At 47.2% G+C, this 15,751-nt stretch overlaps 1 protein-coding gene across 1 annotated transcript in view; it reads right to left on the reverse strand.

Annotated features, from left to right (window-relative positions):
* cep112 (centrosomal protein 112) overlaps positions 1 to 15,751 on the reverse strand; it is a 106,202-nt gene that overhangs the window by 48,586 nt on the left and 41,865 nt on the right. Inside the window, exons 18-20 of the mRNA XM_084488344.1 lie at positions 13,005 to 13,140; positions 10,361 to 10,468; positions 4,898 to 5,080 (exon numbers count right to left, since the gene is read on the reverse strand). Coding sequence (XP_084344470.1) covers positions 4,898 to 5,080; positions 10,361 to 10,468; positions 13,005 to 13,140 — 427 coding nt within the window. The remainder of the gene's footprint in view (positions 1 to 4,897; positions 5,081 to 10,360; positions 10,469 to 13,004; positions 13,141 to 15,751) is intronic.

The following is a 15,751-nucleotide window of genomic DNA, read 5'->3' on the forward strand; positions in this document are numbered from 1 at the left end:
AAACACTTTGAATGCAATATAGTATTTTAAATAGCCAATATCTTCTTTCATATTGTATGGTTCTTTCCGAATGCGTTTGTATTGACAGCATAACCATCTGGTCATTGTTCCTGGAATTAATCCAACATGACATCATCAACATAATGACCTGCTTGTCAAGTAACTTGTCAATCAGTCATCCCAAATTGCATCGCAAGTAAATCCCCATGTGTAAGGCATGGTAATTTAGTCATTACAATTATGAAATAATGTAAATATGCTAATGAAAAATGGATGTTTGCTGTATAACAATGAAAGTAAATTGTGGGATACACAATAATTGACCCGCAAGTCCAGAATAAACCTGGCCTTTTTTATTGCCTTAAAATTTGCCTGCTATCGGTTGAACATCTATACCCAAACTAACTAATAGTGAGTTGGGTAAATGGCAAGAAAAATGATAGATGTACTGACAAATGTCCGGTCTTGTATTGAGCTTATGACGTCTGTCATGTGACGTGCACACATCCAATCACACGCACCAAATTGAAGAGATGTTATAATTCACACGACAGGACAAGCAGCGGCCACCTCCCTTGGAGCGTCACTCCGCCTCCCGACAACTCAACACAATCTGCTTTGCAATCATCAAATGATGCAAATCATCATCGTCATCGCACAACGCACGCCCAAGCGACGGCGACTCAACATGAACACTCGGCGGGATGCTGTGACGTGACAGATCGGCGAGGCCGATCACTCTGATGGATGCCAAAGGCGGAGCGGGGAAAAGGGAACAGCTCTTCGGGCCGTGCTGTCCCACCTCCTTCTCCTTCATCAGAGTAGCGGCTGTCTTGTGTTTGACTCACTCCGTCGACACCCTCTTCATTTGACTGGTGGTAATCACTTACCGAGGAATGGGGCTCTTTGAGAGCTTGACAGCATCCTTATTTAGTCCATCACAGCCCGAGAAGAAAGGCCTCCCCTCCCCTCCCTCCCTCGATCACACTCTCGCGCGTGCTCTCCCTCAGTCTATTGCCCATGCCGTTTGAAGTCGAGATGATATGCATGTTTGAAAGACAAACAACACCAACTATGTAAAATGGGTTGTGATGAAGGTGTTAGCAGCTCAATGCAAGGGACGATTAGAAGATAGAACAATAGTACATTTCGACTGTGACCAAAGAACTAGTCAAAATTAATTGAGCATGCCGACGTGATTGTTTGAAGTGAAACAGTTATAATCACAGCTCCATTGAAAGCCGTGCCACGTTAATTAAAACCTTGCTAGCGTGCGTCATCTGGCCACATCAAAAAACTCTCTACGAATGTCACTCTAGAGGGGATGGCCCAGCGATAAATGATTGCAGTTTGTGTAATTGGCGAAAACTTTTGGAAACAATTGGAAACATGGATGATTTACAACTAGAGAATTTAATTAGAACTCCTAAAGAGAGCCTTATACACAAGAACATTGCATGAGTACACTCCTATTTTAGTGTATTGTTGATGTCATTCCGCTGGGATAACGAGGAGCGCGCTACATCAGAAAAAATAGTGCTGTCTTTTAGCATCAGCAAGGCCTTTGGTTGTTATTGTATCTGCATAGGAGACAAACTGCCAAGTGAACGCCTGCATACACCTCCTCTTGTTCAATAAATACATGATAAATAAAAAAAAAAGAAGAGATTAAATAGCTGTTTGGAAAGGAACATGACTATTGTGTTTCCTGGGCGGGGGGGGGGGCTGGAAACTTTTAAGATAATTCTTGGCGAGATTCCAAGAACCGTGCGCTCTTCCCACTAAGCCTGGTGGTAATTCCTTGAGGGAACCGTGGGATACGAGCACCACGCGTCCAATAGGTTCACGCTAACGTATAGCCTCGTAGAGCAAAGGGGATGCATCCTGAGAAGACAGCAACGTGTTGGCGAACAGATAGACCTCCGGACCTCCTACACAATAACAGAACATAATGGGACCTCAGGGAACCATATTTGACATCACTTCCAGTCAAAGCAACGACTCATTGGTCCGTGTGCGCGCATGTGTCTTTGAGGAATGCTATTTATCACCACTCTTACCACATCAAAGAGTGTGTGTGAGTGTGTGTTACTCATCCTAAAAGAGTGTGACTGGCATCTGCTCATTTTTCAAGTGCCATAAGATAGAGGGAGAAAAGTAGGCGTAGGAGGGAGAGAGATAGGTGGATAACACAGAGGGGGAGAGAGAGAGAGAGAGAGAGAGAGAGAGAGAGAGAGAGAGAGAGAGAGAGAGAGAATATATTAATTCAACTTCCCTGCTCTCAGAAATGGCCATATCAGTGTGGCAAGAAGGAAAGGGGTGCAGCATTGGATGCTGGATACATTGATTAAAATTAATGTTGTTCTTTTGATATTACCATCAATGTATTTGTTTACAGTAAAATGATATGCTGGCAGAGCAAAGAGCAAAGAGCTCCAAGGCATAACAAAAACAGGGTCAACAACTAAAGGAGCAATATATGTAACATCTTCTCAAACTTGCTGTGTGTTTTAACATAAATGAGAAAATGTAGCTTCTTTTTATATATTTTCACATCTCTCCCTCATCAGTTGTAAAATGTTTTTCTGCTTGCATGGTATATGTTCATGAACAATTTCTTGGCACCCACATGGCAGACACGTGGGAATAACAACTTGTAACTTGTAATGTAAAACTGCTAAATAATGAGGTAGCGTCGCGCGGCGGGTGTGCCAGCTTAACGTCACAACGCGCGGCACAGCCATTGCATTAGCAAGTCAAACCGACACTCAACGCTTTCCCTCCAAAGTTGCACAGCCCTCAGAGTTGAGACCCCCTCCCCTCTCTCTCTTTCTCTCTCGCTCCCGAGACCTGAGTGGAAATCGTGGGAGTCTTCCTGTTTTGTATTTGACATCAGGCGGGCGGTTGTGATCCTAACTCGGAACGCCGTGTGGGCAAACGGGAACTGGGAATATCCGATCAATGGCAGGGAAAGTTTGTTTTTCCCCGGCGTCCCGTCCTGAGATGTGTCATTTGTCAGGCGAGGTGTCACGTTGACGTGAGTGGCGCTGGATGTCACCAGCCGACGGGCCGTCGGGTCCTGAATGCCACGGTCTCACCGAAACACCGAACCACGATGCGAGGGCGGGTGCTGCTGACAATCACCGTGATGGACGTTTAATCCGAAAAATTTATAAATAAATAAAAATGTTTCAGGAGTAGAGGGGACAATTCTGTTTTTTTTCCTTAGCCAAGTTTCTGAATTTGTGAAAAAATGTCACGATTCGGTGTGTCAATACTACCAAACCACAAACCACATCAACACCAAGACATGGCAGACAACCAGTTTGGCAGCTCTCGTATAAATCAGTGTGTATCCAGGAGAGACGCAAGACAGTTGATGGCATTCTATCATTTTAGTTCCAACAAAATGGTGTTGTCAATGTTATTGGTTTATTCGTGACATATCGAAGTATGTCACGCATTAGTCTCACTTAAGGCAATGACAAGAAATTGAAAATAAAGCGTTTTATTTATTTTTGTGCTATACATTTTTTTATTTTACGGGACCTGTAATTTCTTTTTTTTTCTTCTTGAACTCTTGAACATCGGCTCAAGTCTATTCAGTTCGAAACAACATTAATCGATGAACTAGTAATTGTATTATCACGCAATCGGGACCACACAGATATTCTTTCAAATTGTGTAACATCTGTTGATTGCTAATCTTTTGTTGTTCATTCACAGGAGTGATGCATCCGATGCTAACTAATCCCAAAAACATCACTGAAAATAAACACAGCAAACGGCCATCTAGATCCCCTGTCTGTGCATGAAGCCCCCTCCCCCTCCAAAATAAATTGATTCTCTCCATGGTGACAATGTCAATTTCACCAGGAGGCTTGTAGAGTCAAATACATGCCCAGTTGGGGGCTAGTCCGTCCAATGGATCCCCACAGAGCTCCATGCTAGCCCAACGCTGGGGTGGTGCAAAGTAGCAAGCAGGGGGTGGTGGAGTGGGGAGGAAGTTATGGACAACTACGGCTGTCGCTGTAGTGCGGAATAAAGGAACGTAACATAATCATGGTCTGATTAAAGGGACGCCCGTCAATAAATTCACAAAATGTTCATCGCTGCCGTGCAGGTTGAAACAAGGAGAATAACGGTCGCTTTTCTGGGATGGAGTGGGCTACCCGCGGTGAGGTGAATGCCAGGCATGGTGGCGCGTCGGCAGGGATGGATGGGGCGCTAGCCGCTGGTCTGCCGCTGGTCTGTCGCTGATACGGTGCCCCAGCCGTACAGGGCTGAAAAGAATAGGGGGGAAATGCAACCCGTGGTTTTTGGAATAAAAGACTGAAGGCTCCACAGAAGGGAAAGATTTCCTCCTCCTCCATCCGAGCTACCTGCGGTTTCTGCATTTCAAGTCCTTTCACTTCTGCCGCGAAATCCCGCTGCGATGAAAATTTGTTTTGCGGAATTACACTGGGAGTCAGCACAGCGTGGGTTTCTATTACCCCCTTGCACATCTTTAATTGCTGTTTACTTTGTGTTCAGCGACTCGCCGTGGTCATTTACCCGACGTATTTTACCCCGGACAATTAAGAAATATATATTTTCTTGAATAAAAACAATACTGACCAAATTTACCCCAACTAAAACATTGACGTTAACAGGGTAATAGAGAAACCCATTAAATACATCTACCTACCTGCAGGAGGAAAAAAAAAAAAAACACCCATCTCATCCGTGCCTTTGAACACCCCAGGGAAGCAAAACAAAACCGATAAAATAACCCAAAAAGCGGCTGTCCGTTGGAGCAGGGTGTGAGCATGTGTTCAGGCCGTGTTAATGTGTGTGTGTGTGTGTGTGTGTGTGTGTGTGTATATGAGTGTTTGCAGATCAGTGGCGGACCCCCTACCTGGGCATCGCGCTTCCTCCACTCCTGGGTGTGCAGCTGGTGCTGCTGCAGGGCGGCCCGGGCCTGTCTCTCCAGGCTGCCCACCTCCCGCTGGCGCTCCCGGGCCTGGCTGTCCCGCTCGGCGCTGTGCTGCTGCTGGAGCCGCGTCCTCTCCTGCTCCCGCTGCACGCGCTGCTCCGCCATCTGATTGGACAAAAGCCGGGGCGTCAGGGAGACTCCGTCAGCCAAACGCAACGCGGCGAGAGAACAGCGCCGTCGCCATGACAACGTGTCCGTCCACCCATCCAACCGTATCAAGTGCAAAAGAAATAATTTTATAAAGTAGAAACGCAGTCACCCGTCCGTTCGCCCCCGCCGATTTTTCTTTTAGATTGCAGAAGAACTCACTTTTTCTTTTAAAGTTTGCGCTGCTTCGCATTGGTGTGAAGGTTGAAAATGCGATTGTTAACTTGATTACGTCTCATTCTTTATACCAACACCCAGATCGGCATATGAAAGAGCGGATCATTTGTACTGTGAAAGCTAGATGGGGTTAGCCATCTGCCATATCCAGCTAGCCGATGCCCCCATGCTAGGCGCTTGACAGCATGGGAAAATCGGCTTAGGGCGATGCCTATGATCATCCCTAATACACTGAATCACAACACAGAGAGAAACTTTGGACACACAGAAAGGGAAAAACTAAAGCGAAGCATGATAAAAGATGCTTGATCACACCACCTTTTTAACCGCAGTCCCGTCCTATTCCCCTTTGCATAACTTTGAAATCTGCAGATTCATTCGGAATTTGATTGTGAATAAGTCAATATCGGATTTTAAGATTTCATGGGACTCAGGTCTTGGAGCACTGTGTTCTTCACAAATGACCACCACCGTTCAGGCTTTTCCACTGCTAATGAAGGGCGCTTTGAGTCGGCTGAACAGCGAGGCTGAGTATCAACGGAACTGCTATGCTAACACTACAGCGGCCGATAACTAGCTGAGCATAATACAGTGTAGAATAACAAACCAGCAATGAAATGCAAATCCTCAATTATTTTCTGGGGGGAGGGGGGGGGGGGGGGCTAACCATCCGGCACCACGTCTAGCGAGGCGCTGTGCTCCAGCAACAGTCACCTGCTGTGGGGCAAGATCCATGGCTAGAGCCGCTCCTGGCCCCATGGCCCCTGCCGCCTCCTCTGTACCATTCCCACTCCCCCACCGTGAGGACACAAGTGACCCCCATCTTCTGTCCCGCCACGCAGCCCCCAGCCCGAAGCGCTAAGAAGCCAGCAGGGGGCCCGAGGGGCCCGCTCCCGTCCTCGCTTTGAAGCTAATCCCCCTGCACATTGAGCTTGACGGCACCCTACCTGGCCTGCCAGAGACGGAGCTATCCGCTGTCCTGCAGCCCACTCTGTGTCCCACCCCCCCCCCCCCCCCACCCCCCCCCCCCCCCCCCCCACCCCCCAGCACCCCCGAGCCCCAGACGCCGTTCCCCTATTCAAAGCAGGTGATGAATGGTGGATATCTACAGGAAGCCAGAGCTCACTCCCCACCGCTGGGAGGAAGACCACAATAGACACTTGTGTTTTGGGAGCCAGGAATGTACCCCCTTTTTTCGACCTATGGGAAAAGATTTGCTAAATGCACCTACACCCCCCCCCCCCCCCCCCCCCCCCCCACCCCCAAAAGAAACAAATTTCACTGGATGAAACTTTTTTTCATCCAGCTCATAAGAATACACTGGCAAAACAAAAAGGGGGATGCTACAACTGATTTCTAAAGCGGCGAGCAGAAAACTGTTCAACACATCCCGACTTGTTCATCTCGAGTACATTCCACGCTGGCGAAGACAAAAAAAAAAACCACCACCGCAAGACATGTCTTCTTTCATCCATTGTCAAAATGTATAAATATGATCCGTGGCCGCGGCGCGCGGCTTTCCCGCTGCGACTGGGGCTGGTGGGACAACCCCCCAACCCCCGCCCCCCATGCACCCCCGCCCCATGCACCCCCGCCCCATGCACCCCCGCCACCCCAACCCAACCCCACCCCGGTGTGTAACTCACGACCCCCCCCTGAGGTGCAGATTGACAGGCGGGCAAACTGGTCGAGGAACTCCTCGGCGGGGCGACGGCAGAAGGAAAGGATGGCTGTTGGCGGCGAGTAAAAAAAAAAAAAGAGAGAGAAAAAAGTGAGGAGGCATCACGCCGCACCGTCACACACCCCCCCTGCCTCGCCACGTACCGGACCGTGGGCTCCCCGCAGGAAGGAAACCAGGGACCGGAGGTGGGGCGAGGTCCCAACAACGAACCAGCTGATCGGAAGAAATCCATATGGGGGTGTGGGGGGGTGGCGGTGGCGGTGGGTGCGAGCGCGCGCAAAGGGGGGGGGGGGGGGGGGGGGGAGGCGGAGGGTGACATCACGCGCCGCGCAGCAAGCAGCGGCGGAGGATTCCGGGTGCTGTGATTCTTAAAGGGGCAGACGCTTGGCGCTGATGCAGGAAGACAGGAGGGCGGTTTCTGCCCAGCATGGTGCCGGCGGATGCAGCGCCATGTATGGTGTTAGCGCACAGCACGACTCCCGCCTGCCTCGGCTGCAGACGTCGTTTGGTTTTTCCGTGAGCGTCTGTGTGTGTGTGTGTGTGTGTGTATGTGTGTGTGTGTGTGTGTGTGTGCGTGTGCGTGCGCCTGTGCTTGGGTGTGTGTTATACACAATGAGACAGGGCAGTGAGGTAATGGGCATCGAATCACCGCAGGGGTGCAAACTGACATCTTTGGGAGGGAGGAGGAAGAGGAGGAGTACCATGTCTTCTCACAGCAGGGGGTGAAGGAGAACGGTGGGGGGATGGGGGGGGGGGAGGGGGGGGATGCAATGGAGGGAATGCAAAAAGAAAGGGAAGAAGGGAAGACGACACACTTTCTCACACTTCTGTCGGGGTTAGAACTGAAGCTGACATTGGAGTGAGTAGCCCTGTGTGTCCATGCGCACGGTGTCCATATATTCGTATGCTCGGCCTACGAATTTGCCCTCTTTGTGTCGCAACCTCGCTCGACACCTCAAAGTGGGTACGGATCAGAGCTCCACTTATCTGCGAGGGCCGTTTGACCTCCTTACGTCAGGCCAACGTCAAGCACCGGGCCTTTCGAGGGCTGCGGTGACGTCAGCCAACCATTTAGGTCAAGAGGAAACAAATGCTTCATACATTCAGCCCCCCCCACCCCACCCCCCCGCCCCCCCAGACCCCCCTCTCGCTCTCTTCAAAGGCTTGGTGAAGCCGACACCATGGAACGTTTCTTAAAGCGGCTCAATGGACAAACTTGACCCCTGGTGACCTAGACATGATCTCTGAATAGCGAGCGAGCAACACACACACACACACACACACACGCACACTCACGCACACACACATACACCATTAAATGTGCATGCATGGTGCGGACGATTACACAAGAGATTTCTGTCACTTGTGTATGTGTAAAGAAAAAGTCCAATAAAGTATAATCGACCTTGAAACCTTTTAAAGAAACACAGCTCATGCTGACACTCTTAAGTTTTCCCGCTCTCCTCCTCGCTTGCTCGCTCTCTCTATCTCTCTCTCAGATATACACACATATTCACATTTCTCACAACCATCTCAAAGAATAACGGTTCTATTAAGAATACAGTTGGCCTCATCTGACAACTTGCTTTTTTTTGTGAGTGATTATTTTTCCAATTATTCGATTTTCATCACTTAATTGGAATTAACTCCCAAAAAGTTTTCCATTGTAAATAATTGGGTCTATCCAAGCTAACTTTGAAATGTTTACGTACTCTCCTTGTTATCCTACATCTCATTCTGTAGCCTCTAAAATGGCCACCTTTGAAATTCTAACTGCTATTTTAGAGTGACGCTTGCTTGACATTTCAATTCGAGACCAACTTGTTCATGTTTATTGACAATGTTATTCTCGTGGAAAACCATAACCAAACAGTCTAACTACTCACTGTCCTTAACTGCCGGTTAAAAGTACAATGTTCTCGATTCTCCGGTGTGTGTGTCCTCACATCTTTCAAACGCTGCGATTTCAGAGCAATCGTCACGTGCGCTGCTAGGAGACCATCTGCCTTGCAAATGAGCAGTGGTATGCTTATAAGTGGCTGAATGATTAGTTTGACTTTATGGCTGTCAGGACGGAAATCTGTGCTGTGGATCCAGATGAGGGAGGGTGGGGGGGAGCATGGGGGAGCATGATACGATACGATGATACGTGCCACGATAGACCGGTGACAGCATTATCTGGCATACGGCGTATAGCTGTACGCTAGCATGGCTAACAGGGTTAGCGTTGTATGCTAACACTGCTAAGGAGGTTAGCGGTTAGTGGTGCACTTGATCATAGGGGGGTTAGTGGTTTGCGCTGTACACGATCACAGCTAAGAGAGTTAGCGCATAGCACTGCCCTTGATCACAGCTAAGGAGGTTAGGGATATACGTTAACATAGCCAAGGGGGTTAGCGGTTAGCGTTGTACGTGATCACAGCTATGGGGGTTTGCTTTTAGTGCTGCATTGATCAAAGCTAAGGGAGTTAGTGCTGTATGCCATCAATGTGCTTACCCCAGAGTGCATATTTTACATTATAATGCAGCTAAGATTGAACCTTGATGACCTAACTTTGAATACTTTTATATCTCAATTTATAGAGATAGAGCTGGTTACGGCTCAAATGAATGGAGAGCCACACGAACATCCATTACTTTTTTCTTCTTTAAATTATTTATTTCTGATGCTATAATTTAAATCATAATTTATTCATTGTTTCGTGGAGGCAGATCATATGGGAAATTCATGTTTTGAAGAAGTTAATTTCTTATAAATCACAAACTCTTTTCACTGATATGAGCCTAATAGGACCTATCATACTAACTTAATTATAGTGCCAAAGGTGGAATTTGTCTTCTACTTCTACAACCAGATTAAATTGAAAAGTAAAAGACTATTACCCCGGAATAAAGGCCAATCTTCTCAGGATAACTTCCATTGCTATGAGTTAATTGAATCAGATGCATGAACGAGCGGTCTATCTAGAAGATAGACTCGCCAGAAGCTGATAGAGGTGGGCTAATAGGCTAATAGACATTGGATCTTGCAGATAGTGAACACAGATTCCAAATTCCCAAATACTTGGAAACTGTATCATTGAGGCTCCTCCCTATCTAGACTACAATCTAAAAGTGTGCCGTGATCATGAGGATTTAATCAGCCCGACCAGATGGGAATGTCTGTCTGTCTGAGTGTCTGTCTGGCCAAAAGTTGTTCCCTCAGAATGTAGCGAGAAGAGAGGAGATAATGACGGCAACATTTAGGATGGCGATCAGCGAGGTAGAGGAGACGGCCTCCATACCTCCCGCCGTACGAGTGGAACAATGTGTGTACCTAGTTCATGGCCAAGTGAAATCACAGGATAGACCACACACACACACTCACACACACAACAGACCTGCTCCTCGTATTTTTCCCTGAGTGCGTCTAGTTGCTGGGAGAACTCCTTTGTCTGGTTTTCTCGGAGGGCCTTGGAGCGAAGCAGATCCTCCTCAACCTTCTCCATCTGTGGAGGGGGGCGGGGGGTAGCAAAATAGCTGATTATATGATTGTAATACTAATAATCACTGTAGTTTTTTTGTTAAATCACTTAAAATCAAATGAGTTATATTTTCCTTCTGTGATTTATATCCGAAAATTATACTAGGCAATATACACAATATTCCTTTGATAATACAAATCTGCTTTTAAGGTAACAGACTGTAGGGACAAGATTCTTTGGTTAAGAAGTGTTCCTTAGTAAATACATTTTACTAACCATATTTGTATGGTTCTAAGACCAACACTTCCAAACAACAGATGCAGGCAGTATGTTCTGAGCTAAATTCATCACAGACACGCTGATTGGCTTCACGGTGAGAAAACTTTTACAGAGAACAGTGAACCAATTAGAATTTTTTTTTAAATACACTCATTCTCTTTTAAAAACATATTAGTTCCATATTCAGGTGAGGGTAAACAAGGACTGGAGATGAAATTCACTGTGATGGCAGACAGCGTACTTGCGCTAGGCTATGAGTAACATTGTGGAAATGCTAAACATATTTTCATTAATCCACCTCAAAATATGCTAAAGCTTCTTTTGAACTGTGCAAGCAACAAAGTTGCAATTTTTTTTTTGTATTTTTCCCCGAGCCAAACATTTTTTGGGCTTTTTCTTTTAAAGTACGTTCCAGAAAGTGGGCTGCAGAGTTTTGAACGAGAGGGCACAAAGTAAAAAGCAATATAGAGAGAGAGAGAGAGAGAGAGAGAGAGAGAGAGAGAGAGAGAGAGAGAGAGATAATCCATTTCGATACTGGACAAACCAATGTGTAAAGAAAATGATACATATTTCTAAAAGACTAGGCATGCGAGAGGGTGTGGAGGTATAGCGGGGTAAAGAAGTGGGGATGAGCAGAAAAAGAGAAACGAAAATCTCTCTTGAAGTATTTTCACTTTCTGACATTAAAGACATAGTGTGGGCATGTGATGGAGTGATGCAGAGTTTGGAAGGGAGGGGGGGGCATGAAAACGGGAGTGGAGCGAGAGAGAGAGAGAGAGAGAGAGAGGGATGAGAGGAAAAGGGAGGATGACGAGGATACAGAGGAGATTGCCTCCCTCTCCCTGGGCTTTGATGTGGGCCGAGGATAAAGTCAGATTGCAGATTTTGGATGCCGGGGGCTCGCTGGGGAGGGGAGAGGAGAGGAGAGGGGAGGAGAGGAGATGAGAGGAACAGCAAGCAGAAGATGGAAGAAAGAAAAGGAACGAGTAGGAGGTAGCATAGGAGGGTGTGCAGAAGGGTGTGTAGAATCTTCTTTCCAATTTGGTCGAGGGACTGGCGGTGGGAGTGAGGGGCAAAGGTTGAGCAGAAGGCTCTGCACACTCCTCTGGACATACACATATACACCTTTAAGAGTTTTCTCTTTAACCTAGCGACGTGCCTTCTACCTACAGACGGGAATTCTACCTGAGAGGAAGACAAACTCGCCAAAATATCCCCAAAGAAACCCCCCTAAATGAAAAGCACTGAAGCGTGCACATTTCAAACTACTGGAGAAAAAGTGCTGCTTGCTCAATAAAGGTCCCCCCCACCCACCACCCCCCCCCCCAAAAAAAAAAACACAAACGCACACAGAGTGAGACCCAGAAGTGCTCGACTAGGAGGCCCACAGCCAAACCGACACATCAGAACTTTTGCCGCCTCTTCTGCATCGATCACGGCGCTCCGCTTGCCGGGATGAGCGGCGGCCTACGCAGTGAAGGGGCCCGCCGAGCGCGCAGCCTGGCCTCACGCTGCTAATTGGACCATCTGCTCATCGATACCTCCGCCCAGCCCACGGAAAACGCCCACTTAGGGTGAGGCGAGGGCAGCGTTTCGGCGAGGCGGCGCCGCGCTCATCAACATAATGAATCAGTGGACTGGATCGTTTTTTTTTCGGACTGGATGCGAACGCGGGATGAGACGCAGCCGGAGGGGAACGTTACTTTCTGGTTTGTACGTTTGTTGTGGGTGTTTTTAATTGGCCTCTAAAGAATACTTTAGGTAGCCATCAAGTGTATCCACGAACAGGTAAAATACCATGCATATACAAATAGAGATATGTGCATTAGGCCCACAGAGGAATATAAAAAGAGAGAGAGAGTGTGTGTGTGTGTGTGTGTGTGTGTGTGTGTGTGTGTGTGTGTGTGTGTGTGTGTGTGTGTGTGTGTGTGTGTGTGTGTGTGTGTGCGTGCGCACGTGTGTACCAGTCTTTTTGTGTGTTCATGGCTTCTGTGTGCCTGCAGCAATGTGCATTGTCCTTTGGATCAGTCAACGAGTCTCATGTGACATGCACAAGGGAACGACATTTGTATCACACATAAATGAATCATTGTGTTGATATTGAAGTTATGAATCATTACGCACACATCACAGCAGTATGAAGAATAACTGGGTGGTTAATGAGGACTTGGACGTGGAATTGTATTGTATCTTTTTATATGTGTGTGCGTTAATTTTTTTGTGCAGTGTGTATTTATTAGTGTATGCTTGCACTATGCATGCACTTTTGCCTGTCACACACCTGCAGTTTCATGTCAGCGTGGGTCTTCTCCGAACTCAGCTCCACCTGCTTCTTGAACTGCTCCAGAGTGGCCTCAGCCTGCTGCACCTGCTGCCTGTGGCTCTCTCTGGCTCTCTCCAGCTGGCCCTCTGCCTCCCTGCACGCACACACACACACACACACACACACACACACACACACACACACACACACACACACACACACACACACACACACACACACACACACACACAGTAGATCAGGCCAGAACACAGCTGAATGTTGTTGATCAGAACCGGACTGGGAGTCACAAATGCGTATGCACGTTTAAAACCCCAAAAAGAGATAAACATGTCATCACCCACACTGGTGGGAAGGTGTGACAATGACAGAATGACAGAAAATAAACATCCACAGGGATGTTCATGGAGAGGCTTCGACTTGAGGCGTTAACATTGTGTTGGGCTCTGACACAGATTTCCTTGTCACATATTAGATTTTTTATTTTTTTTTTTCAAACTGTGGTCGCTAGCACACACTGACGCGTCTCTGTGTTTGCAGTTGTGCGTGTGTGTAACAGTATGTGTCGATTCATCCCAATTCCCCAGTGGGCTGTCTCCGTGCCGCTCCACTGTTGCTGGGTGGCAGAGTGGTAGAATGGCAGACTAGCGGTGAGGACTGGGCTGGGCTTGCGCTAGTAAGTGTCAGAATCCCTTCCCGGGTTTCTCCATCCCTGACAGGCCCTGCAAAAGCCTGATGCCCATTGCTAGCAGCAATGGGCATCTGTCAAGGGGCTGTCAAGGGGCTGTTGCCAAGGATTTAGTTGCGCGTCTTGAAAAGAAAAGAAACCCAAAACAATCGGACTGCAGGTAAATAAGCAGGTACAGGGGGTAGTGGAGTGGGCTAGGGTGTCCGCAGCTGAAAGGTACTGGGTTTGATTCCCTTTCCTTGAGCAGGATGCCTGTACCCGTGCCCCTTGATGACATGCGTCATAATTTTTTATTAATTTTTCTGAAAAGATTTCTCAGTCTAATTCACAATGTAATGTCTACACCAGTCAAAATGAATGAATGTATTTCTCATGGTTTCAACTCTTCTTTCTGTTTCTGGTTGGTAGTTGAGACACGTGACACAAATAGAATGACTCCTGAATGAGAAATAAATACGTAAATGACATGAAAATATGAATATAATAATAATAAATAAATAAATATATACATATTTATATATTTATTTTTTTCCTATTTTTATCTTCTTTTATCTTCTGTTATTCCTTTCATGTTTGATTGACTGTGTGTGTGTGTGTTTGTGTGTAATTGTGTGTGTCTGTTTCTGTTGCTAGTAAATTTCAGCGTGAATTTAAAATCAGGATGTGGTCAGCCCAAACACATTTGCAACGGCACAACAGGAACTACAAACACAGAGCCCAAAAATAAAAACACATAAAAAAAACAAAAAACATTTTGTCAAATGGTCCTATATTCGACAAAGCCGCTAAAAAGGTTTCGATTCAGACGGAAATACACGGCAAGAGTGTTAGGTTGGACTGAAAAGTTACAAACAGTGGATAGTAACAAGGAAACAACAAACAACACACCAAATGAAGGGGGGGCAGGGGGGGGGAGGCAATGAGCAAAGGAAAGCAGAGGAGGCCAAAAAGCACGGCCGAAGAGGAGAGGAGGAGGAATGTGCCAGCCGTCTCTTTTCCTTTATAGCGTTCCGTTTCTTTGTAATTTTGGTCCCTCTCATGTCGGACATCAAACAAGAGAGAGAAATTGTTGGTTTTTTCTCCATTTTCTTTTTTTTCTCTCTTCTTCCTTCTCTACCCCAATTTTTTGTGTACTGCTCTGTAATTATTAATCATCACTGCTTCATGAGTGCCTGCAGGGCTTCAGAGTGGGGGGGGGGGGGGGTGGGGTGGGGAGTAGAAACAAAAGGTCCGAAGAGCACAGCAGTGGTGAGGGGGGGAGAAAGGAGAGGAGGATGACATAGGGTGTGTGTGTGTGTTTGTGTGTGTGTGTGTGTGTGTGTGTGTGTGTGTGGGGGGGGGGGGGGGGGGGAGAGGATGCCACAGAAATAGCTAGTTTTGAAACCTCAACAACGGTGTGTTAGAAGAGGAGAGAGAAAGAGAGAGAGTGTTAGCCTTTGTTTGTGTGTGTGTGTGTGTGTGTGTGTGCGTGTGCGCATGTGTGTGACTGACACAACTCATCATAAGCCCACCGTGACAGAGCTGGGAGTCTGGGGGGAAGCTGGAAGAGGAAAAGGGTACGCACTACAGATCCACAGAATGTAAAGCAGAATATTTAAGCAAAACAGTGAGAATGACACCCGGTAAATGAAGACTTTGCATGTGTAAGCCTGAGTGTGTGTGTGTGTGTGTGTGTGTGTGTGTGTGTGTGTGTGTGTGTGTATGTATGTGTGCGCAAGGGTGCGTGTGTGTATTTCAGTGAATGTGGCAGACGGCGTGTCACCATCAAAAGACTAAGGGAGGTCTGGCGGGGAGAGAGAGAGAGAGAGAGAGAGAGAGAGAGAGAGAGAGAAAGCCACAAAGAAAAAAGGGAAGGTTCAAAAAACAAAAAGAAGCAAAGGGGTGCCAATGTCTGGGGCAGCCTGCGGTCTTAAAATGTCTCTCTGGTCAGAAAAGTGGAAGGAGAGGAGGCTCAAATTAGAGAGGTGCTTCCCCCAGAGAGGAAGTCCTCGCATGGTCTGGTCCTGAAGGAGTGTTTAGAGAGGAGGTGGAGGAGAGGGAGGAGGAAAAAGAGAGGGAG

This window comes from Micromesistius poutassou (genome assembly GCF_964030765.1).
Source record: "Micromesistius poutassou genome assembly, chromosome: 1".
Lineage (NCBI taxonomy): Eukaryota > Metazoa > Chordata > Actinopteri > Gadiformes > Gadidae > Micromesistius > Micromesistius poutassou.